This window comes from Chiloscyllium punctatum, chromosome 5 (genome assembly GCF_047496795.1).
Source record: "Chiloscyllium punctatum isolate Juve2018m chromosome 5, sChiPun1.3, whole genome shotgun sequence".
NCBI lineage: Eukaryota > Metazoa > Chordata > Chondrichthyes > Orectolobiformes > Hemiscylliidae > Chiloscyllium > Chiloscyllium punctatum.
This window is the reverse complement of record NC_092743.1, coordinates 18,482,228-18,507,840: the sequence shown is the minus strand read 5'-3', so window position 1 is coordinate 18,507,840 and position 25,613 is coordinate 18,482,228. Positions and strand designations below refer to the sequence as shown.

At 45.2% G+C, this 25,613-nt stretch overlaps 1 protein-coding gene across 2 annotated transcripts in view; it reads left to right on the top strand.

The window, feature by feature from the left end:
* Positions 1-11,658: 11,658 nt before the first annotated feature.
* The window catches only part of twsg1a (twisted gastrulation BMP signaling modulator 1a), a 36,716-nt gene continuing 22,761 nt past the window's right edge, over positions 11,659-25,613 (top strand). Inside the window, exons 1-2 of one of the 2 annotated variants that reach the window (XM_072569855.1) lie at positions 11,659-11,736; positions 12,426-12,592. In XM_072569855.1, coding sequence (XP_072425956.1) covers positions 11,670-11,736; positions 12,426-12,592 — 234 coding nt within the window. In that variant the 5' untranslated portion in view covers positions 11,659-11,669. The remainder of the gene's footprint in view (positions 11,737-12,425; positions 12,593-25,613) is intronic. The other variant, XM_072569857.1, reaches the window with a different exon arrangement.

The following is a 25,613-nucleotide window of genomic DNA, read 5'->3' as shown; positions in this document are numbered from 1 at the left end:
AAGGTTTAGATCCTGTAATATGGCAGGTTCATGATTTAATTCTTTGAACTTCAGATTGATTCCAGTCCAGCTTGCAAGGATGTCTACGTTTAAATAAAAACACTACCCAAGTGACGTATGTCAGAATGACAATTTGCATTTAATTAAACTGAATAACTAATTTGTAGCTTTATACAACTGGTCATGGCTTTAAGAACATGTAGTGGAGCATCACAGGTTGGTTTATCTATCCCCCTCCACCCCAAATTACACAATCCCGAGATGGTATGGAAGAATGCACTTAATGTAAAACAAAGTTTTCTGGCAACTCCCATGCTATCCTTTTAAAAGATTATATACTGCTGATCATTCACTGAGAAAAAGCTGATATGAGGCTGTTATCAGGAAGACTAATGAACATTTATTTATAATCTGACAAATATCCATGAATAAAACTAATTCAACCCCACTGATGCCCCATTTCCAAGCTTTTTTTTCCCAAGTACTTGAATATGATATCCCAAATTTCTTAGAAACCTAATTAGAAGAATTCAAATATAGTTCTGTGGTAAACATGTTAATAGGATTCTTATCTGACTGCATGGAAAAAAAGCTCCCTCGATCTGTGTGTAGCCTTTGTATTGACTGTTGACCAGAAACCAAACTAGCCTAGCCATATAAGTAGTGACAATAAGAGCAGGTTAGAAGTTAAGAACAAAAACATCCCCTCCTGTCCGTCATCTACAAGTCAGGTGCGCAACAGAATAGAACATAAAAAAATACAGCGCAGTATAGGTCCTTCGGCCCTCGATGACGCGCCGACCAAAGCCTACCTAACCTACACTAGCCCAATAACCTCCATATGCTTGTCCAATGCCCGCTTAAATGACCATAAAGAGGGAGAGTCCACCACTGCTACGGGCAGGGCATTCCATGAACTCTCAACCCGCTGAGTTAAAAAATCTACCCCTAACATCTGTCCTATACCTACCACCCCTTAATTTAAAGCTGTGTCCCCTAGTAACAGCTGACTTCATATGCGAAAAAAGGTTCTCACTGTCAACCCTATCTAAACCCCTAATCATCTTGTACACCTCTATCAAATCTCCCCTGAACCTTCTTTTCTCCAATGAGAAAAGCCCCAAGTGCCTCAGCCTTTCCTCATACGATCTTCCTACCATGCCAGGCAACATCCTGGTAAACCTCCTCTGCACTCGTTCCAATGCCTCCACATCCTTCCTATAGTATGGCGACCAAAACTGCACACAATACTCCAGATGAGGACGCACCAGAGTCTTATACAACTGCAACATGACCTCAGGACTCTGGAACTCAATTCCTCTACCAATAAAGCCCAGTACACCATATGCCTTCTTCACAGCACTATTTACCTGGGTGGCAACTTTCAAAGATCTGTGTACATGGACACCAAGATCCCTCTGCTCATCCACACTACCAAGTAGTCTACCATTAGCCCAGTAATCCATCTTCTTGTTACTCCTACCAAAGTGAATGACTTCACACTTAGCTACATTGAATTCCATTTGCCACCTTACTGCCCAGCTCTGCAACTTATCTATATCCCGCTGTAACCTGCCACATCCTCCTTCGCTGTCCACAACTCCACCGACTTTTGTGTCATCCGCAAACTTGCTCACTCAGCCTTCAAGCCCCTCCTCCAGGTCATTTATAAAAATGACAAACAGCAATGGTCCCAAAACAGATCCTATGGAACACCGCTAGTAACTGCGCTCCAAGATGAATCTATACCATCAACTACTACCCTCTGTCTCCTTCCAGCCAGCCAATTCCTAATCCAAACCTCTAATTCACCCTCAATGCCATACCTCCGTAGTTTTTGCATTAGCCTGCCATGGGGTACCTTATCGAACGCCTTGCTAAAATCCATATACACCACATCTACTGCTTTACCCTCGTCCGCTTCCTTGGTCACCTTCTCAAAGAATTCAATAAGGTTTGTGAGGCACGACCTGCCCTTCACAAAACCATGCTGACTATCCTTGATCACATTATTCCTATCCAGATGTTCATAAATCCTATCCCTTACAATTCTCTCTAAGACTTTGCCCACAACAGAAGTGAGACTCACTGGCCTATAGTTACTTGGGCTATCCCTGCTCCCCTTCTTGAACAAGGGGACCACATTCGCTATCCTCGTCTTCTGGCACTATTCCCGTAGACAACGACGACATAAAAATCAAGGCCAATGGCTCTGCTATCTCCTCCCTAGCTTCCCAGAGGATCCTAGGATAAATGCCATCAGGCCCAGGGGACTTATCTATTTTCATCCTTTCCAGAATTTCCAACACCGCTTCCCTACATACCTCAAAGCCGTCCATTCTAATTAATTGTGAGTCAGTATTCACATCAGCAACAATGTCCTGTTCCTGAGTGAATACTGACGAAAAGTATTGATTTAGTGTCTCACCAATCTCCTCCGCCTCCTCACACAACTTCCCACTACTATCCTTGACTGGACCGATACCTACCCTAGACATCCTTTTATTCCTGACATACCTATAGAAAGCCTTTGGGTTTTCCCTAATCCTACCAACTAAGGACGTTTCATGTCCCCTTCTCGCTGCTCTTAGCTCTCTCTTTAGATCCTTCCTGGCTACCTTATAACTCTCAATCGCCCCAACTGAACCTTCACGCCTCATCTTTACATAGGCCGTCCTCTTCCCTTTCACAAGGGATACCAATTCCTTGTTAAACCACGGCTCCCTCACAAGACCCTTTACTCCCTGCCTGACTGGTACATACTTATCAAGGACACCCATTAGCTGTTCCTTGAACAATCTCCAGATATCATTTGTGTTCTTCCCTTGAAGCCTATTTTTCCAATCCACGCATCCTAAGTCCTGCCTCACCGCATCATAATTTCCCTGCCTCCAGCTATAACTGTTGCCCTGCAGTGCACACTTATCCCTCTCCATCACTAGAGTAAAAGTCACCGAGTTGTGGTCACTGCCCCCGAAGTGCTCACCTACCTCCAAGTCTAACACCTGGCCTGGTTCATTACCTAGAACCAAATCCAGTATAGCCTCACCTCTTGTTGGCCTGTCTACATATTGTGTCAGGAAACCCTCCTGCACACATTGGACAAACACCGACTCATCTAACGAAATCAAGCTATAGCTTTCCCAGTCAATATCTGGGAAGTTAAAGTCCCCCATAACAACCACCCTGCTACTTTCACTCTTCTCCTGAATCATCCTCGCAATACTTTCCTCTACTTCTCTCGGACTATTAGGAGGCCTGTAGAAAACTCCTAACAGGGTGACCTCACCTTTCCTATTTCTAACCTCCGCCCAAACTACCTCAGATGGCAAGTCTTCCTCCATCACCCTTTCTACTGCTGTAATACTATCCTTGACAAGCAATGCCACACCTCCCCCTCTTTTACCCCCATCTCTGACCCTACTAAAACGTTTAAACCCTGGAACCTGCAACAGCCATTCCTGTCCCTGTTCTACCCACGTCTCTGTAATGGCCACAACATCGAAGTCCCAGGTACCAACCCATGCTGCAAGCTCACCTACCTTATTTCTTATACTTCTGGCATTGAAGTATACACACTTCAAGCCACCTTCCTGTTTACAGGCACCCTCCTTCGAGATCGATGCCATGTTCCTAACCTCCCTACACTCAAGGTCCTGTAACCTAAAGCTACACTCCAGGTTCCTATGCCTCTGCAGAGTTAGTTTAAACCCTCCCAAGGATACTGGTGCCCTTCAGGTTCAGGTGTAGACCATCCTGTTTATAGAGGTCCCACCTTCCCCAGAACGAACCCCAGTTATCCAAATACCGGAATCCCTCCCTCCTGCACCACCCCTGTAGCCACGCATTTAACTCTTCTCTCTCCCTATTCCTCGACTCTCTATCACGTGGCACGGGTAACAAACCAGAGACAACAACTCTGTTCGTTCTAGCTCTGAGCTTCCAACCTAGCTCCCTGAAAGCCTGTCTAACATCCTCACCCCTCTTCCTACCTATGTCGTTGGTGCCAACGTGGACCACGATCTGGGGCTGCTCCCCCTCCCCCTTGAGGACCCGGAAAACACGATCAGAGACATCACGTACCCTTGCACCGGGAGGCAACATACCAATCGTGAGTCTCTGTCGCCCCCCGCAAAACCGCCTATCTGTGCCCCTCACTATTGAGTCCCCAATAACTATCCTTCTACCTTTCACCACCCTTCCCTTCTGAGCAACGGGGACAGGCTCTGTGCCAGAGGCCTGAACCTCGTTGCTTACCCCTGGTAAGTCATCCCCCCCACAAGTATCCAAAACAGTATACTTGTTCTTGAGGGGAATGACCGCAAGGGGTCCCTGCACTGGCTGTTTCCTCCCACTCCCCCTCACTGTCACCCATCTGTCTATAACTTTTGGAGTAACTACTTCCCTAAAGCTCTGATCTATGACCATCTCTGCCTCCCGAATGATCCGCAGTTCATCCAACTCCAGCTCCAGTTCCCTAACACAGTCTTGGAGGAGCTGGAGATGGGTGCACTTCTTGCAAGTGTAATCAGGAGGGACGCTAATGGCTTCTCTCACCTCATACATGTTGCAAGAGGAACATTGCACTGCCTTCGCTACCATCCCTCCAAAAGGTAAACTTTAAAAACTAGATCTAAAGAAACAAACAAGCAAAATGCAGCACTTACCTGCTTATCACCACGGGTCGTATTATTAGGTTAGAGGAGGAGGGCGGGTGGGAGGCTCTACCCCTGTAGTGCCTCGGGTTCCTCGCCTGCGCGCTTTTATAAGAAAAAAAAACCTTCCCAGGTAAACTAGCGTGACACCAGCTTCCGGGTCTGCTACGCGCTTAAAAAAAACTTTAAATTTTAGCCGTTAAAAAAACAATAACTGGACTATACCGTGACTTTAAAAAAACACCATCCGTTACCTGCTCCGCCGAGAGAGTGAATTTTCTGCACTTGCCTGGTTGAGTGTAGATCCAACAAAATGAAGTTGATACCATCCAGGTCAATGCAGCCAATTTGATTGGCACTACATCCACAAACATTTATTCATTTCCACCACTGACACTAGCAATTTGCATCATTTACAACATGCACAGCAAACCCACAACTACTACCATCTGGAAGGATAAGGGCAGCAGATACATGGGAATACCATCACCTGCAAGTTTCCCTCCAACCCACTTGCCATCCAGATTTGGAAATGTATCATTGTACCTTCAGTGCCAGTGTGTTAAAATCCTGGAACTCCCTTACAATAACATTCCCTAATATTTTTAGATTTAGATTACTACAGTGTAGAAACAGGCCCTTCAGCCCAACAAGTCCACACCGACCCTCCAAACAGCAACCTCCCCTACCCATTCCCCTACACCTAACGCTACGGGCAATTTAGCATAGCCAATTCACCTAACCTGCACATTTTTGGACTGTGGGAGGAAACCGGAGCACCCGGAGGAAACCCACACACACTGGGAGAATGTGCAAACTCCACACAGACAGTTGTCCGAGGTGGAAATTAAACCCGGGTCTCTGGTGCTGTGAGGCAGAAGTGTTAACCACTGTGCCACCAGCAGTTGGCCCGTCCCTCCTCACAACCCTCAGATTGGTATAACTTAGAGTAAAATCTCTGGAATGCCACATTAGTCTTTTTGACGACTCCTGTTAGGTTCCCAGACCCTTCCTAATTGCCGTGATGGTTTGAGGGGCACTCCTTTTCCTGGTGAAATGTGCTAAGCATTTGCCAGGCCTGTCACCATGCTTATGTAATCTTTGCTTTGCAAAGGTAAGCTCCTTCTTGCTGTCGGTGTGAGCATGCAATTCAATGCAGACGGCAGCACCATAATCCTCTGTAGCTTGACCAACGAGGGCCTGTCATAGTAAGCCTTCTTGGCTACCTTCAACCGTGCTTTGAGGAGATGTTGCTGCTCATCCTCCTGCTGGCAGAGTAGGGAATAACTAACCCCTTGGCATAGGCTTTGGCAGTTTCCTCAAGGAAGGATGGGCCGAGCCTAAGGATGGGCAGCATGGTGGTACAGTGGTTAGCACTGCTGCCTCACAGCACCAGAGACCTGGGTTCAATTCCCGCCTCAGGCGACTGACTGTGTGGAGTTTACAAATTCTCCCCATGCCTCCCACTTTCCATAAATGCGCAGGTGAGGTGAATTGGCCACGCTAAATTGCCCGTAGTGTTAGGTGAAGGGGTAAATGTAGGGGAATGGGTCTGGGTGGGTTGCGCTTCGGCGGGTCGGTGTGGACTTGTTGGGCCGAAGGGCCTGTTTCCACACTGTAAGTAATCTAATCTAATGTAATGTCTAGTAACACCCAAAATTCCCTCGAGAAGTACTCCACAAACCTATTAACCTTGAGGATAAAGAGATCCATTCGCTAGTGCCTCGAACACACTGTGACCTCCTTAATCTTAACCAACAGCTACACTGGAGCGTGATCAGAGATGGTAATATTACCAAACGTACAAGATGCCATCAAGTCCAGCGTTGCCACGGGGGTCAGAAAAAAATCAATCCTGCTGTGACATCTGTGTGGATTGCAAAAAAATGTAAAATCCTTGCCTGTAGGGTGGAGCGTCCACCAGCCCTAAGTCCACACCCAGATCCTCTAATTGTTTAGTTTGTACAAAGGGTATCGGGGGGCCTTTGGGCAATCTGTCTACAGTAGGATCCACAAGACAATTAAAATCTCCCTCTATAATGATATGCTGGGGCTTCAGACTGATCAATTTAGAGAATGTATCAACCAGAAATTTGAGGAGATGGGTTGGAGGGCAATAAGTATTTAAAACACCATATTCTTCTCTGTTTATCAAAGCTTTAAGAATTATAAACCTCCCGTATGTGTCTTAATCACACGCCAGTAACTTAAATGGGAGATTCCTCCTAAACAATATAGCCACTCCCCTATATCTGGCATTAAAAGTTGAAAAGTAAACCCAATCAAAGCCATTCTGCTGTAGTTTCAAATGCTCCCTATCATCCAAGTGTGTCTCCTGTAACAGTAACAGAGTAATTGTAAAGATCGCCTGTAAAGATAATGGAGTTCTACATGAATGCGTGCAGTTTTTGAGCAAAGTACAATGTAACCCTAAAAGTACAAATTCACCCCACAAAATATGTGTGCATGTGAGTCTTTGTCTGTGTGTGTCTGTCTGTCTGTCTGTGTTGGGGGTTGTGAGTGTGAGAAAGTAAGAAAGCTAGTGTGCTTCCAAATAAACCTGTTGGACTATAACCTGGTGTTGTGTGATTTTTAACTTTGTACTCCCCAGTCCAACACCGGCATCTCCAAATCATACATAAACTAAACCCACTACAGTTAACAAATCTACAAAGCTATCAAAGATTATATATAACAAAAACCAAAAAGCAAACCAACATATAAAGCGCCAACCATGCCAAATAGGGGAACTCACCCCCTGCCCAAAGGGGGCAACTACCTGTCCAAAAACCCAATTTCCCATCCCACTGCCAAGACTGCAGCCAGGCATTTAAATACCTGAACCGGGTATCAACTGCCCGTAAGTAGGCATCCAGCCAGCCCAACCATTTCCCCTCCTCCTAACTAGAGCCGCACCTCAAACACAAGCAGACAAGAAAGAAAATACACCATGGAATAGCAACATGAATAAAGAGATTTTGAAAAAAAGAGGGTAAATACCCCACCCATCCTTTGGTATAATTTAACTTAAAAGTTGAAAGTACGTATCCCAACCGCCTCTGTACATAGTTTAGACCAGATTGTTACTAATAAAAAAAAGGAAAAGAAAGCTCCAAACTGACTTCCTCTGCTTTTTAAAGAAAAAACAAAGGCATACTCAAACAACACTACAATTTTTACATACTCAATTTGTGGGTGGCACGGTGGCACAGTGGTTAGCACTGCTGCCTCACAGTGCCAGAGACCCGGGTTCAATTCCTGCCTCAGCGACTGACTGTGTGGAGTTTGCACATTCTCCCCGTGTCTGCGTGGGTTTCCTCCGGGTGCTCCAGTTTCCTCCCACAGCCCAAAGATGTGTAGGTCAGGTGAATTGGCCATGCTAAATTGTTCCTAGTGTTAGGTAAGGGGTAAACATAGGGGTGTGGGTGGTTTGCGGGTCGGTGTGGACTTGTTGGGCCGAAGGGCCTGTTTCCACACTGTAAAGTAATCTAATCAATTGTCCAAATTAAGTTAATTTGCCCACAAATTGTCTTGCCTTCTCCAATGTGTCAAAGAGATGTACAGATCTACCTAAGATGATCCAAAGCATCGTCAGACACCTTAGAGAGTACTGGACCCCAAGTTCCCTCAGTCTTCTCTTGACACTGTCGTAAGATTTTCTTTTCTGCATCACTGCCACTGAGAAGTCCTGGAAGAACATGATCTTACAGCCCTTGTAAATTAGGGCCTTCAGATCATTCCCCTGGATTCTGGAAGCTTCTATGATTCTCTCCTTATGTCTATAATGATGAAACTGCACCAAGACAGGACGAGGGCATTGACCCGGACCTGACCTTTGTGCTGTGACCCGGTGAGCCCTCTCGATCTTCACGCCTCTCATCCCAGCCTCCAAGTTAAGGAATTTTGGCAACTACTCCTCAATAAATTCCGCCGGCCACTCACCTTCCTTACCCTGTGGCAGACCGACGTTCTGAATATTTTTTCTCCTGCCTCTGTTCTCGAGATCATCAACCTGGTCAAGCTAATTACGGACCTGCATCACCAGGGTTTGGATCCTATCCTTGGAGGAACTAGTATCAGCTTCCACCACTGTGACTCTGTTTTTTACCTCATCCATCCTTTTTTCCCAGTCTCCCAGCTGCTGTTCATGCTTCTGCAGTATGTTAGAGATCAGGGCCAGTCTCTCCTCTATCTGCTTACCCAACATCTCGTGAAATTTTGCGAACTCCTTCATCAGGACGTGATAAGTAATCGAGTCCAAGGCTCCTGCAGATTGGGCCATAGGCCCGGCCTCATATGCTCCTCCTCCCTTCTTTGGCATTCCTGGACAGCGGAAACCCAGGTAAGTTGACTTCCCTGGGACTCCACGACCTTTCCAGAGTCCCAGGATATCGAGATGATCCAGGTTAAACGTTCTTGATGAAGGGCTCCGGCCCGAAACGTCAATTCTCCTGCTCCTCGGATGCTGCCTGACCTGCAGTGCTTTTCCAGCAACACACTCTCAACTCTGATCTCCAGCATCTGCTGACCTCATGTTTCCCAGTGCTACAGTGTGGAGGTCTGCAACGCAATTCTCCTAGATCACCGCCATCTTGGATCCGCCCCCCCCCCCCAGAAAAAAATATTTTTAAATTGTGATCCATAGATCCAGTCTTTTCCCAAAAAGGAAAGCATCCCTTCAGCATCCAATTTGTCAGACGTCCACTGTCAATTCCCCACAGGATCTTACTTAATAAGATTACCTCTTGTTCTTCAAAACACTAATGATTACAGGCCTAACCTGCCTTTGCTCTCCAACCTGGATGATGCTTTCAGGAAAACCTCAACTCCTTTCCCAACAGCATTGTTAACGTACCTACATCCCAATTAAAGCAACACTTCAAGAAAGCAGCTCACCACCACCTTTTCACTGACCAGCTAGGGATGGGCAATAACTGGAGGTCTTAGAAAACATGAAGGTGAATAAATCTCCAGCATCTGATCAAGTATATCCCAGGACGGTGTGGGAAGTTAAGGAGGAATTTGTGGAGCCCATAACAGAAATATTTGTATCATCTATAACTACAGGTTAGGTGTTGGAGGACTGGAGGGTGGCTAATATGCCTTTATTTAAGAAAGATTGTAAGGAGAATCCTGGGAATTATAGACCTGTGAGTCTGACATGGGTAAGTTGTTGGAGAGGATTCTGAAAGATCAGTTTTATATGCATTTGGAGAGGCAAGAAATTATTAGGGATAGTCAACATGGTTATGTGCAAGGGAAATGGTGTCTTACAAATGTGATTGAATTTTTTGAGGAAGTAACGAAAAAGGTTAATGAGGGCAGAGAGGTAGACGTTATTTACTTGGACTTCAGTAAAGCCTTTGATAAGGTTCCACATGGTAGACTAATTAGTAAAATTAGATCTCAACAGGATGAGCTTGGTAATCAGATGCAAAATTGGCTTTACAGTAAAAGATAGAGAGTGGTGGTGGAGTGTTGTTTTTCAGACTGGAGTCCTGTGACCAGCAGTGTTCCACAGGGATCGGTGCTAGGTCCACTTTGATTTGTCATTTATATATAAAATGATTTGGATGAGACTATTGGTGACATGGTTGGTAAGTTTGCAGATGACCCAAATTTCTGGTATAGTGCACAGTGACAGCTGTTATCTAAGATTACAAAGAGATCTTGATCAATTGGGTCAAAGGGCTGAGGAGTGCCAGATGTAGTTTAATTTGGATAAATACAAGGTATTGCCTGTTGGTAAAACAAAAAAAAGGGCAGAATATATACAATTAATGGTGGAGTTGTAGAACAGAGGGACCTAGGGGTTCAAATATATAATTCTTTGAAATCACAGGTCGACAGGGTGGTTAGGAAGGCATTTAACACGCTTGCCTTCATTGCTCAGACCATTGGGTATAGGAGTTGGGACTTCACATTGAGTGACGTTATGCAGGATGTTGGGTGAGGTCTCTTCTGCAGTACTGTGTGCAGTTCTTGTCGTCCTGTTGTAGTAAGTATGTTATTAAACTGGAGAGGTTTCAGAAAAGGTTTACCAGGATATTGCTGGGAATTGACGACTTGTGTTGTTAAAAATAGGCTGGGACTTTTCTCACTGGAGCGCAGGAGGTTGAGGAGTGACCTTTTAGAGATTTATAACATCATGAGGGGCATAGATAAGATGAATAACAAAACGGGGAAGTTCAAAACTTGGGGCATATTTTTAAGGTGAGAGGACAGAGAATGGTTAGTGGGTCAGATGAACTGCCAGAGGAAGTGGTGGATGCAATTACAACATTTAAAAGACATTTGGATATGTACCTGAATAGGAAAGATTTGGAGGTAGTTGAGAGTGTGGTGCTGGAAAAGCACAGCAGGTCAGGCAGCATCCGAGGAGCAGGAATTCGACATTTCAGGCTAGAGCTCTTCATCAGGAAAGATTTGGAGGTATCCAGGCCAAACAGGGCTTTTGCCCGAAACGTTGATTTCGCTGCTCGTTGGATGCTGCCTGAACTGCTGTGCTCTTCCAGCACCACTAATCCAGTATAGGTAGGATCAGTTTAGTTTGGGAACATGGTCAGCATGGACTAGTTGAACCGAATGGTCTGTTTCCATGCTGTGTGACTCAATGACTCTATCATAGGCAAGATGAAAAACGTACTAGGGGAGAGGAGAAGGGGTGCAGGATGAGGGGGAGAGGAGGAGAGGGGTCAGGATGAGGGGGAGAGGAGGGGTGCAGATGAGGGGGAGAGGAGGAGAGGGGTCAGAATGAGGGGGAGAGGAGCGGAGGGGTGCAGGATGAGGGGGAGAGGAGCAGGATGAGGGGGGAGAGGAGCAGAGGGGTGCAGGATGAGGGGGAGAGGAGCAGGATGGGGGGGGCGTGAATGGAGACGGGGTTGGGAGATAAGAGGGGGTTGTTTGGGGGTGGGTGAGGGCAGGGCAGGGAACGGGGGATGGGGAAGGAGTGTGAGGGAGGGAAGAGTGAGAGTGGGTGGAGAGAGAGGGCGGGGAGGGGAGAGTGAGGGACACATGGGGCGGGACAGGACGGGACGCGGTCGGATCCTTGTCGGAGCCGGTGGCCGAGCTGCAGCGCGCGGTGAGTGAGGGGAGGTTTGGGGGGGGTGTTGTGTTGGAGGAGGATGGTTTTGTTTATTCGGGCTGTGGGGTGGGATATGGAGACAGGGAAAGTCGCCTCGCGGTGTCCGCTTTGGCGGAGTTCCGAAACTCTGCTCCAACTTTTTGTTTGTTTTTTTTTGTCGGAGTTTCTCTCGAACGGATCGAGGTTTCGTTTTTCTTCTCTCTCTCTCTCTCTGGTGAGGCCGCAGTGAGTGTGGTTTTAAACCCCGGCCTTTTACCCTCTCCTGTTTCTCACTTCATCCCATTCCTTTCGGAAACAATGGAAGTCGCGACATTTACCTCGGAATCTGCTCGATCCTTTTTAGATCTGACCCTCCTGCTCGATCCTTTGCGGATCTCTGCTTCCCTCAATGTTTGTTTGAAGGAAAAGTACCTTCCAGTGAAATAAAACTAACCAAATACCCACCCCCCGACCCCCCAAAAATCCAAACCCTCCTCCTATACTCTCCCCAACACAGCGGGTTACTGGCCTCCTGACTCCTCAGAGTCTGTCCAGTGTTTTTTATTATGGATTAAGTCAGGGCTACAATGCGGACTTGATGGGCTGAATGGCCCGCTTTCACACAGCAGGGATTCTACGAAGTAAAGATACGATTAAATTCTTTGCCCTTTTTTAAAAAAAAATAACTTTCCTGTGTTTCCTTCCAGTGCAGCTTGGCAGTCCCAGACGTCAAGAGCCTCAGCTGAGAAAGATGAAGTCCAGATACACTGTGGTACCCACCATTGCTACAGTTTTCTTTGCTTGTTGGGTCACTAGTGCCAGTGCATGTAATAAGGCTTTGTGTGCAAGTGATGTGAGCAAGTGCCTTATCCAGGTAAGGTGAAATAATAAATCCGTGTGAAAGGCAGGATCACAATTACATTACAGTCCATTCATCTTCAGCTTAAACCCCAACTGGCTTGTGTTCTAGATTCGGAATTATAGAATACCTACAGTGTGGAAACAAGCCCTTCGGCCCAACAAGTCCACACAGACCCTCCAATGGGTAACCCACCCAGACTCATTCCCCTATCCTATTATCCTATATTTACCTCTGACTAATGCACCCAACCCACACATCCCTGAACACTATGGGCAATTTAGCATGGCCAGTTCACCTAACCTGCACATTTCTGTGTTTGTGGGAGGAAACTGGAGCACCAGAGGAAACCCATGCTGGCACAGGGAGAAAGTGCAAACTCCACACAGTCACCCGAGGGTAGAAGCGAACCCGGGTCCCAGGCGCTGTGAGGCAGCGGTGCTAACCACTGAGCCACTCCATGTAACTCTCTACTTACACAGTCAAAAGCTGACAATCCAGTGCAGCACTGCAGAGGTGCTGTATTGCTGTGTGTACTGTCTTTTAGATAGGATGTTAAAGAGAGGAGTCTGATTCGCTGAGCATCCCAGCCAACATTGATCTCTAGGAGAAAGTGAGGACTGCAGATGCTGGAGATCAGAGCTGAAAAATGTGTTGCTGGAAAAGCGCAGCAGGTCAGGCAGCATTCAAGGAGCAGGAGAATCGACGTTTCGGGCATAAGCCGTTCTTCAGGAATGAGGAAGGTGTGCCAAGCAGGCTAAGATAAAAGGTAGGGAGGAAGGACTTGGGGGAAGGGTGTTGGGAATGCAATAGGTGGAAGGAGGTTAAGGTGAGGGTGATAGGCTGGAGAGGGGGTGGGGGCGGAGAGGTCGGGAAGAAGATTGCAGGTCAAGAAGGCGGTGCTGAGTCCGAGGGTTGGGACTAAGATAAGGTGGGGGGAGGGGAAATGAGGAAGCTGGAGAAATCTGCATTCATCCCTTGTGGTTGGAAGGTTCCTAGGCGGAAGATGAGGCGCTCTTCCTCCAGGCGTCGTGTTGCCATGGTCTGGCGATGGAGGAGGCCAAGGACCTGCATGTCCTTGGTGAAGTAGGATGGGGAGTTAAAGTGTTCAGCCACAGGGCAATTGGGTTGGTTAGGGCAACCAACTCAACATGGACATTTACTCTAAACCGACCGACTCCCACAGCTACCTAGATTACATCTCCTCCCAACCTGCCCCCTGTAAAAATGCCATCCCATATTCCCAATTCCTTCATCTCCGCCGCATCTGCTCCCAGGAGGACCAGTTCCAATACCGAACAACCCAGATGGCCTCCTTCTTCAAAGACCGCAATTTCCCCTCAGACGTGGTTGACGACGCTCTCCACAGCATCTCCTCCACTTCCCACTCCTCCGCCCTTGCACCCCGCCCCTCCAATCGCCACCAGGACAGAACCCCACTGGTCCTCACCTACCACCCCATCAACCTCCAGATTCATCATTTCTGCCACCTCCAAACAGACCCCACCATCAAGGATATATTTCCCTCCCCTCCCCTATCAGCGTTCCGGAAAGACCACTCCCTCCGCAACTCCCTCGTCAGGCCACACCCCCCACCAATCCAACCTCCACTCCCGGCACCTTCCCCTGCAACCACAAGAAATGCAAAACTTGCGCCCACACTCTCCCCCCTTACTTCCCTCCAAGGCCCCAAGGGATCTTTCCATATCCGTCACAAATGCACCTGCACCTCCACACACATCATTTACTGCATCCGCTGCACCCGATGTGGCCTCTTCTACATTGGGGAGACAGGCCGCCTACTTGCGGAACGTTTCAGAGAACACCTCTGGGACACCCGCACCAACCAACCCAACCGCCCTGTGGCTGAACACTTTAACTCCCCCTCCCACTCCGCCAAGGACATGCAGGTCCTTGGCCTCCTCCATCGACAGACCATGGCAACATGACGCCTGGAGGAAAAGCGCCTCATCTTCCACCTATGAACCCTCCAACCACAAGGGATGAATGCAGATTTCTGCAGCTTCCTCATTTCCCCTCCCCTCACCTTATCTCAGTCCCAACCCTCGGACTCAGCACCGCCTTCTTGACCTGCGATCTTCTTCCCGACCTCTCCGCCACCCCCCACCCCCTCTCCGGCCTATCACTCTCACCTTAACCACCTTCCACCTATCGCATTCCCAACGCCCCTCCCCCAAGTCCCTCCTCCCTACCATTTATCTTAGCCTGCTTGGCACACCTTCCTCATTCCTGAAGAAGGGCTTATGCCCGAAACGTCGATTCTCCTGCTCCTTGGGTGCTGCCTGACCTGCTGCGCTTTTCCAGCAACACATTTTTCAACATTGATCTCTACCATCACCAAAACAGATGAGAAGCATAGACAGAATAAGTACATTACTCTTCTGAGCTCAGGATAATTGAAAGCATGAGAGGAAGCTAGTTAAAAGTGTAAAACGGTATAAAATGAGCATTTCTTATCAGGGGTATTTAAGATTTAACCACATTGCTATGGGTTGAGAGCCATGTGTAGGCCAGACCAGATAAAAATGGCAGATTCCCTTCCCAAAATGATACGAATGAATCAGATGGGACTTTTATGACTATTGACAGTGTCGCACTCAGCTAACTTTGAATTTCAGATTATTACTGAATTCAAATTTTACCATCACTTCTGGTGGGATTTGAACCTAGGCTCTCCAGAACAACAGGCTATGGATTACTCCCCAGTGACATTACCACCACATCAGCGTATTCAGCAAAGTGATGGAACTGCAGGTTGATAAACCTCTAGGGCCTGATGGACTTCTACATAAGGTCATAAAAGAGATTACTAATGTGGTAGTGGACGGGTGCTGTTAATTTTCTGAAATTTGTTTCATTCTGGGAAAGATTCCATGTGAGTGGAAAGTAGCAAATATTATTTCTTTGTCCAAGAAAGGGAGAGGGTTAGAATGCAGAAAACAGTAGGTCAGTTAGCTAGATGTCTGTCATGGGGAAGGTATTAGAATCGATTATCATAGAGATTAGAATTGGAAAAAAAAACTCAAGGTAATCAGGGAGAATCAGCATATTTTTGTGAAAGGGAAATAATGTTTAACCCCATTTATTGGAATTCTTTGAAGGAGTAATATGTGCTATGGATAAAGAGGAGCTTGTCCTCAGATTTTCAGGTGTTTGACAAAGTTCCATTAAAAACATTATTATGCAAAGTAGAAGCTCATGGTATAGGAGTAGCATCCTAGAGTGGATAGAAGATTGGCAGGAGGTGACAAGTGAAGCCCCAAAGGGGTCAGTGCTGGGCCTTCAACATTCTACAATTTATAATCTCCAAATAGCAGTTCAAAGGCTACATTTGCAAATGACACAAAGATAAGCAGGAAAGTATATTGTGAAGATGATGTAGCAAGGTTGCAGGCCAACATGGGATGAGGAATATCAAAGGCAGCCACACTCACCTCCCTTATTCGGACATTCATTGAGGCATATAGCATAGAAACAGACTCTTCGGTCCAACCAATCCATTCCGACCATAAATCCCAAACTAAACTAGTCCCATCTGCTTGCTCTAGGCCCATCTCCCACCAAAGATTTCCTATTCATGTATCTATTCAAATGTCTTTTAAACGTTGTACCACATCCACCACTTCCCCAGGAAGTTCGTTCACATGCGAAACACCCTCTGTGTAAAGGATTTGCCCCTCATGGCTTTTTAAAATCTCTTTCCTGTTACCTTGAAAACCCTATCTGTACCCTTCATTATTTTATAAACTTCCAAAAGGTCGCCTCTCAAACTTCTATGATCCAGTGAAAGAGTCCCAGCATATCCAGTCTTTCTTTATAACTCAATCTTTCCACACCCGGCAACATTCTGGAAAATCTCTTCTTAATGCGCTCCAGTGTAATAATGTCCTTCCTATAACTGGGCAAATGAGAATTCATTAATATCCTCTTATTGATCACGCCCCAATTAAAATAAATACTGCAGGACAGAAGGAAAGCAGTAATTTCCTGAATACACTGTATTTTATTTGGAACATGACAATGGGCATAATTTAGCGATAATTTGTGAAAAACTTTGAGATGCAATAACACACAAATGCAGTCTGTTCAATGTTAAATTGTACAATTTTGTGTGTGTTCCTTACAATAACATTCACTATTCCTTTTTGCAAGATTTAAACCTGCTTTACCTCATTTAGCAGCCTCACTTTCCAACATTCCACCCATCCCTTGTGGCCTCCAGCCTCAGTAGTTTTGCTCTGTGCAGCCACCCATCTTTTCACTGCATCTCTCTCACATTCACTTCACCTGATGAAGAGGCAGTGCTCCGAAAGCTTGTGATTTCAAATAAACCTGATGGGTTATAACCCGGTGTCGTGTGACTTCTGACCTTGTCCACGCCAATCCAACATTCTGGGTGGCACGGTGGCACAGTGGTTAGCACTGCTGCTTCACAGCGCCAGAGACCCGGGTTCAATTCCCGCCTCAGGCGACTGACTGTGTGGAGTTTGCATGTTCTCCCCGTGTCTGCGTGGGTTTCCTCCGGGTGCTCCGGTTTCCTCCCACACTCCAAAGATGTGCAGGTCAGGTGAATTGGCCATGCTAAATTGCCCGTAGTGTTAGGTAAGGGGTAGATGTAGATGTAGGGGTATGGGTGGGTTACGCTTCGGCGGGGCGGTGTGGACTTGTTGGGCCGAAGGGCCTGTTTCCACACTGTAAGTAATCTAATCTAACACCAGCACCTCTGCATGGTTGCTGCTATAAGACCCAAGGTTGGAATCGAACCTGGGTCCCTGGTGCTGTGAAGCAGCAGTGCTAACCACTGAGCCACCGTGCCGCCCCTCAATAATGGGATTTCTTTTCCTGGAGCATAGAAGAGTGAGGGGTAACTTTATAAAATCATAAGGGGCATGGATAGGGTGAATAGAAAGGTCTTTTCCCCAGGGTAGGGGAGTCCAAAACTAGAGGGGGGAAGGTGAGTAGGGAAGATATAAAAGGAACCTAAGGGTCAACTTTTTCACACAGAGGGTGGTGCATGTATAGAATGAACTGTCAGAGGAAGTGGTAGAAGGGCCACATTAAAATATTTAAAATAATTTGGACAGGTACAACAATAGGAAGGACTTCAAGAGATGTGGACCAAACTCAAGCAAACAGGACTAGTTTAGTTTAGAAACCCAATTGGCAAGGATGAGTTGGGCCGAAGGGCCTGTTTCTCTGCTGTTTACATCTGTGATTCTATGGGTATGGTGGATATGGATTATATCCTTACCAGAGACAAATCAGGCTGTGGCCTTGATAAAGTCCCTAAAGTTGGATCAAAGTATTTGGTGAGCTGGGCCTTGTCAGCAGGACTCTGGTGAAGGTTAGGATCCATAACTGAGCTTCATGGATGAAATTTACCAGCAAGTTGATCTATTAGATGCATGTGTGACATGGTCAAACTCTGAGAGAATGGTGAGTGGTCATTCCAAAGAGGAATGTATCATGGAATTGAGCTGATTGTATAAAATGCTACAGAAATACCCTTTTCACTACTACATTTAAATTGCTGAATTGTGCTAAGATGCCACACATGGGGATCAGCTCCTGGTCTTAACTGGTGTTCACTTCTCAAAAAACAACAAACCCTGTTGGATCAAGTGTAGACCATAAGATATAGGAATAGAATTAGACCATTTGGCCCATCGGGTCTGGTCCACCATTCGATCACGGCTGATATGTTTCATAGCCCCGTTCTCCTGTCATCTTTCTGTAAATTTTGATTCTCTTACTGATCAAGAATCTCTCTGTCTTAAATGTACTCAGTGACTTGGCCTCCATTGCCTTCTGTGACAATGAGCTCCACAGATTAGCCACCCTCTGGCTGAAGAAGTTCCTCTTCATCTCAGTTCTAAAGGTCATCCCTTCACTCTGAAGCCATATCCTGGGGTCCATTGGAAACATCTTCTCTGTGTCCACACTGTCCAGGTCTCTCAGTATTCTGAAAGTTTCAATGACTTTCCACCACCCTTCATCCTTCTAAACTCCATTGAGTACAGACCCAGAGTCCTCGACTGCTCGTTTTATAACCAGCATTTCATCCCCAGAATCATTCTTGGACCCCCTCCAACGTCAGTACATCCTTCCTTAAATACAGGGCTCAAAACTGCTCACAATATTCTAAGTATAGTCTGATCAGAGCCTTTTGCAGCCTCAGCAGTGCATCCCTGCTTTTGCATTCTTGCCCTCTCAAAATAAATGTTAACGTTGCATTTGCCTTTCTAACTTCCAACAGAATCTGTAAGTTAATCTTAAGAGTGTCCTGAACTAGGACTCCCAAATTCCTTTGTGCTTCAGATTTCCAAAGCCTTTCCCCATTTAAAAAATAGCCTCTATTCTTGCTCCAAAGTGCATAATCTCATACTTTTCCACATTGTATTCAGATAATCAGAGGTTAGATAGAGTGGACAGTGAGAGCCTTTTTCCCCGGATGGTGAAGGCTAACACAAGGGGACATAGCTTTAAATTGAGGGGTGATAGATTTAGTACCGATATCAGAGGTAGTTCTTTTACTCAGAGGGTAGTAGGGGTGTGGAATGAGCTGCTTGCAAAAGTAGTAGACTCACCGACGTTAAGGGCGTTTAAATGGGCATTGGATATACATATGGATAATGATGGAATGGTGTAGGTTAGATTAATTTAATCAGATTAATTTAATAGGTTGGCGCAACATCGAGGGCCGAAGGGCCTGTACTATGCTGTAATGTTCTATGTTCTATCTGTCACTTCTTCACCCACTCTCCTAGCCTGTCCAAGTCCTTCCGCAGCCTCCCCACTTTCTCAACACAATCTGTCCCCCCACCTGGGTCTGTTGCTTTGAATCAAAATCCAGAGGGAGCCGTCATTTCTAGCAGCATTGGCTGCACCATTGGGACATTCTGTGGTGCCACAAAAGATGGAGAACCCAATGATTACATCCTGTCAGGATCATTCAGGTATGAGGAGCAGGGGTCAGTACAATAGAATAGTTGCAGACAGAATGAATGAGGTTGAAGGTAGCAATAATAAAATAATGAACTCCAGGAATGCCCTTGGATCAATTAACAAGTATTTCAAATGTGACTCAAAATAACACTGTGACCAAAGCGGAACAAGAGGCTTCCAAAGCAATGCATGACAGAATTTGGAATTTGAAGATGATAATGATTCGCTTGAGGGTATTCAACTGGACACAAGAAGCTTTAGTTCTGAAATGATTCTATAAATTGCAAATTAGTTTAGATTCCCTACAGTGTGGAAACAGCCTTCGGCCCAACAAATCCACACCGACCCTCCAAAGAGTAACCCACCCAGACCCATTTCCTTCTGACTAATGTACTTAACACTATGGGCAGTTTAGCATGGCCAATTCACCTGGTCTGCACATCTTTGGACTGTGGAGGAAACCCACGCAGACACTGGGAGAATGTACAAACTCCACACAGACAGTCACCCAAGGCTGGATTCAAACCCTGGCGCTATGAGGCAGCAGTGCTAACCACTGAGCCACCATGCCACCCGAATTTAATTGAGCCCTGTTAGTGGTTTCACCTCAACAGGGGTAGAACAGGTTAGTTAAAATGCAATTTCGATTGTTTTGTAGTAAATATCGAAGGTCTCCCCAGTTTGGTTTAGGAATGACTATACATGAGGTCACAGTAAAGCCAGTTGATTCCATGCAAAATACATGTAGTTAGCCATTTGATTGGTACTGATGTGGATCTAGTGAAGTAAGCAGCCTACCAAGAAAAAGGCACAAATGAAACTGGATATAAAATATGAGAAAGTAATTTCTGTTTTTACAAAATCTGTGGATCTGCAATTTACTTAACATTTCTAAACAACCAGTGATAAGTGCTTATTTGAATTTGTGGTTGTGGTCCTGAAAATCGCGACTTTGTGAAACATCTTTAAGTGAATTGTATTTCCCATTAAGATCAATGTAAAAGCTGTAGTTACGTTCTGCAGGATCCTCCTTAACAGAGAAACTTCATGCTGCCTCCAAAAACTCCCATGTCCTTATATTCCGAATCATTGCAGAGTTTTCTCCTTCCTGACCCTTTGACTCACAGCCTCTCCCTTGCCCAACCATCTGTCTTATGGCCCCATCCCCACCCCACCCCCCTCCCTGGGACAAACCTCCCACTCTTTGACTCTCAGTGTTTCTTCTCCTGTAGAATTGCCCAAGTGGGCCTGTTATAATTTTGTGTTATTTTTAAAATGTCTATTGACGCTACTCCCCCTGCCTTCACTGTTCATCTCCAGAGACCTCACCTACAGCAAGGTTTCAGGAGTGGAAGCAGCAAGTGGGTGAATTTATGGAAAAGGTATGGAACCAGATTCACAGTAGTCAGATTTTTGGTTTTCGGGAATGCAGGAATATAGGCAATGGGTGGGAAAGTGGCGTAAAAACCCAAAATCAGTCACGATCATATTGATTAACAGACCAGGCTCACTAAGCTTAGGGTCTAATATTCCTCCTTTGTGTAGTCAAACTATGAAAGGTCCATTTGTCTCAGATTAAGGAGATTCATTACAAATCTGCAGAATTTGAGCAATTAATACAAGATGATGAGACATCCTGTATCTCTGTGTTTGACTGTTATGGAAAATCTCTGATGATTGGAATGCTTTCATAATGGCCAACAAATTAGAAGATAAAATAGTGAGGGATTCATAACAAAAAAAATGGGATAGTTGGAAGAAATTTGGAGCCTAGCCTGAAGTACTAGATGGGAGACAGTCAGCATTATCACATGGATAGATATGTTGGGGAAAGGTACTCACAGGTGGGACCTATAGGTCAATAGTGAGACTGGCGATTCATGGTTTTAATGTCCGATTTGGAACTCAAGATATTTGAGTGGATTCTCCCATGGTGGGTAATGTAATCCTGCAAATTCCCTTGTTCATGTTTATGGGAATGTAGATGGATTGATTGAAATAAAAGCTAGATTATTACAAGGACAATAATTTTAAAAAGAAGTACTTGGACAAGTGAGGGAGAGAGACAGCTCTGGAAATTAAACTAATATGTTTATTGACTGAATTCTGAACCAAAGGTTAGACCTAACTTACAGAAAGTAAACTGTATTCAACTGAAAGATCCAGCAATGTTGTACTGGTACCACAAAATATCTTCATGATGCCTGTAGATAATTTCCTATTGGCAGGGTCTGTGGAATTTGAGATAATAATTATAAATGAGAGTAAGATGGGAATTTAGGATTGGTGTCCATCCTTTGGGTGTTTTATATGTGTCGGCTGGACATTATACATGTAAACTGTGTGACCTTGACCTAAAGTCTTATTTAGGAAGATGTTGTATCCTGATAAATTATGTTAGTTGATCATAGAAAAATGTTACATCTAAATAAGAAACAAAGTGGTTATGAAGCTTGATTGGACAGTTGAATTTGCTGTGCATACCCACAAAACCAGATGCTAGCTAACTTGCCCTAACTTGGACATAAATACAGAGGGTGATTGGTTGCTGAGGCTGGACTTGGGGGTAGGGACCCAGGATCCCAGTGCCTGTGGGAAGTTATACCTGACTAACTCTGCTTCTCTTTCTAGCTAACTGCCTGGCTATTTGGTTTTTTCCACTCTTTTCTGATCTAATTTGCCGTTGGAATACTCCTCAGACTGTGCTACAGCTGTTACATTTGGCCGACCAGCTGCTGTTTTGCTCAGTGTCCAAATAAAGGCCTGAACTGGTTTACATTTGAAGAACTGTCTGATCTATCTACATTCCATGACTAAGGCTTTGAGTATAAATTGCGTGACTGGGGAAGCAAGGGATTACACGATGTTTAAAGAGACTGCACGTGAGACATGAAGTTCCTGGTTCAACTGTCTCCATCTCCTTGCCCTTTCCTGTTTGTGTTGTGCCATACCCTTGATCACTTTTGAATGTGGATGTGACATATGACTTGACCAGACAGAACTGAAGGGCAGCTGTACCAGCTCTTGTTTTCTGGCATAAACACAGATGTCTGAATTAAATGTTGGGAGCTCTTGTAACATTGCACAGCCTGCCAAATCAGGACTGAAGCCAAATTTCCATTTCAGAGCTTGGATTCTAGTGTAGGAGGAGGCCTCCCTCATATGCACTCCAGAGTCTAAAAGTGAGAGAGAGGATTCACCTTCGCAGTCCGTCATGTAGTGTTTAATCCCTTACTGTTTAGATTATTCTTGAACACCGAATATCTAGAGACACAAGTTACCTTTCAAACTGAGTCTTCTCATTTTTTCTGCCTTCCTCCAGCATGTTCACCCAAGAAGTATTCTACCAGGCTGTCAGTAAATAGCGGGTGATAAGAGATGGATTTGGACATATTGGGGACATAGAAGGTGAAATGTGCTTAGAGGCACAGTGTAAAGTTGGAGTACTTAATGAGTAACATTGTAACATTGGTTACTAAGGATGAGGAATCTTAACAAAATTTCAATAAAACCAAAGAAGGTAGAAGGCAGGCTTGATTGAAAATTATGAGGAAGGAGTTACTGGAAAGGCTAGCTATACTTTGACATTCGATTACTCACCTAGCCCAGATGAGTAATCTCTGGAAATGGGTATGAAGATTCAGGGAAAGTGCCAGAAGATTGGAGAGTTGTGATTATGACATCCTTACTCAAGCAAACATAGAAGTAAAAGGACCATCCAGGGAATGGATGTCCCTCTAAACTGTGAAGCCACACAGTGTCTGCATACTCCAATCTGCATGTGGACATGTTGATTTGAGATACTGGAAGTCGCTGCTGCACACAGACCTCGAGGTCTGCACAGCCGCAGGAAAAATTGGATGGAACATAATGAGGGAATACAGGCTTGTTAGTTTAACATCAATCTGGATAAGATTTTAGGAACAATAACTGAGGGGGGGGGGGGTGGAGGGGGGAGATTCAGTACAACACTTAGAGAAGTTAGAGAGATTATTAAGAAGATCTAACACATTTTTGGAAAATGCAGATCATGGTCAATTATGCCAGTTGACTTTTTTGTCAAAGTCCATGTCCTTGCTCAAACTTGAGGGTAGATGAGGTACCAGGAGAAAGGGAGCACTGCAGATACTGGAGATCAGAGTCGAAGAGTGTGTTGCTGGAAAAGCGCAGCAGGTCAGGCAGCCTCTGAGGAGCAGGAGAGTCGACATTTCGAGCATAAACTCTTCATCATCCCTGATGAAGGGCTCATGCTCGAAACATCGACTGTCCTGCTCCTCAGAGGCTGCCTGACCGGCTATGCTTTTCCAGCAACACACTCTTCAATGAGTAGAAGGGGTACCTTCAACATTTTCAACTTTGTGAGACTTGGGGACTATTTGATGTTACTATTATTTTTATTATACAGTACCTTTCACCATCTTCATCTTAAACAATCTTCGAGTCACGCAGCATGGAAACAGACCTTTCGGTCCAACTCATCCGTACTGACCACATTTCCCAAACTAAGCTAATCCCACTTGCTTGCATTTGGCTCATATCCCTCTAAAACTTGCCTATTAAAATATCTATCCAGATGCCTTGTAACTGTACCACTACTTCCTCTGGTAGTTTGTTCCATATGTGCACCACCTTCTGTGTGAAAACATTGTCCCTCAGATCCCTTCTAAATCTTTCTCCTCTCACCTTAAAAAATGCTCCCTAGTTTTGAACTCACCATCGCTATTCACCTTATCTGTGCCCCTCTTGATTTTATAAACCTCTATAAAGTCACCCCTCAACCTCCTGCCCTCCAGTGACAGAAGTCCCAGCCTATCCAGTCCCTCTTTATAACTCAATCCCTCCAGTCCCAACAACATCCTGGTAAAATCTAGGCTGTAACCCTTTCCAATTAAATCTTTGAGTTAATTCGATTTAACAACCAAACCCAGACTTGCTGGCAGATTGACGTGCCTTCATTACCCTATATTTAAAGTTACATAATATAATCATCTTATAAACCTCATAGTTGTGAGAGACGTAGGTCATGTCTTGCTAAATTGTTGCTCTGAACAATGTCAATTAGAGATCTTGCACACAAAAGCTGTATAAACCTCTGTAAAGATTGATGGGAGGAGAAAATAAAGATGACTTAATTGCCTCCATATGAAAAATGGCTTGGCAACCAAACATTTGTCCATATTCTTGGCTGAAGCTGTCTGGGTCAGCGCAGAGTTGGGATCAAAGGAAACCATAGGCCGGTCTGAAAGAAAAGATTTAAATAGGCCAGACACTGATTTTCTTTATTTTTCTCATAAGTGTGAAAGCCGGCAGCAGAGCAATGCACTTTAGTGCTTGAGAATAAATGCAGAAAATTGCAAGCAAAACGTAACTTAAGGAGTCCAATTAAATACATTCAGCCAAAAGCAATGGAATGCAGTGACACACTGGAGGACTGTAAGAAAGACGTTGAGGTTTATTACTTCAATTTGATTTAAATCCTTAAATGGAGGGGGAGAGAGGCAGTAGTTACTTGAACATAGAAGAGGCAGATTGCATCTGTTATGTACTCTGCCTAGGTTTAGCTTTTCATTGAAGTCAGTGAAATGTAAAACCAGTGGGATATGGGGTGCTGACTGATGTATGACTATTTTCCCCACTGTCAAGGGGAAGATTGGCCCCACACACTTAAGCTGTAGAATTGCATGAAAATTGAACTCAGCACCAGCGTGAACTCACATCATTTGTATGAGTGCAGATGTATTTCCCACTGTAAAATCTCTGGAGCAGCAGAAGCTGCTTAAAAAAAAAAGTGAACATTTTCTATTCAGTGTAGAACTCTGTTGCTTTATTCTGTGTTACCTTAAACCCATTGTATAAGACTTGTGGCCTCAGTAAGAAAGATACTGGCACAAGGCCTGCCTCTTACAGTCCCTGTGGCCATTGCTGGACAGATCAGCTTCTCTATTCCTGCTGCATTCCTCAACACAGAGCGCTTGTGGAATCTTTCTGTTTGTGATTAAAAGCACGAGCTTGTTGCATTAATACATGCCAGTGCACATCTGTTCAAGTGCTGCGGGGACAATTTCTCTAG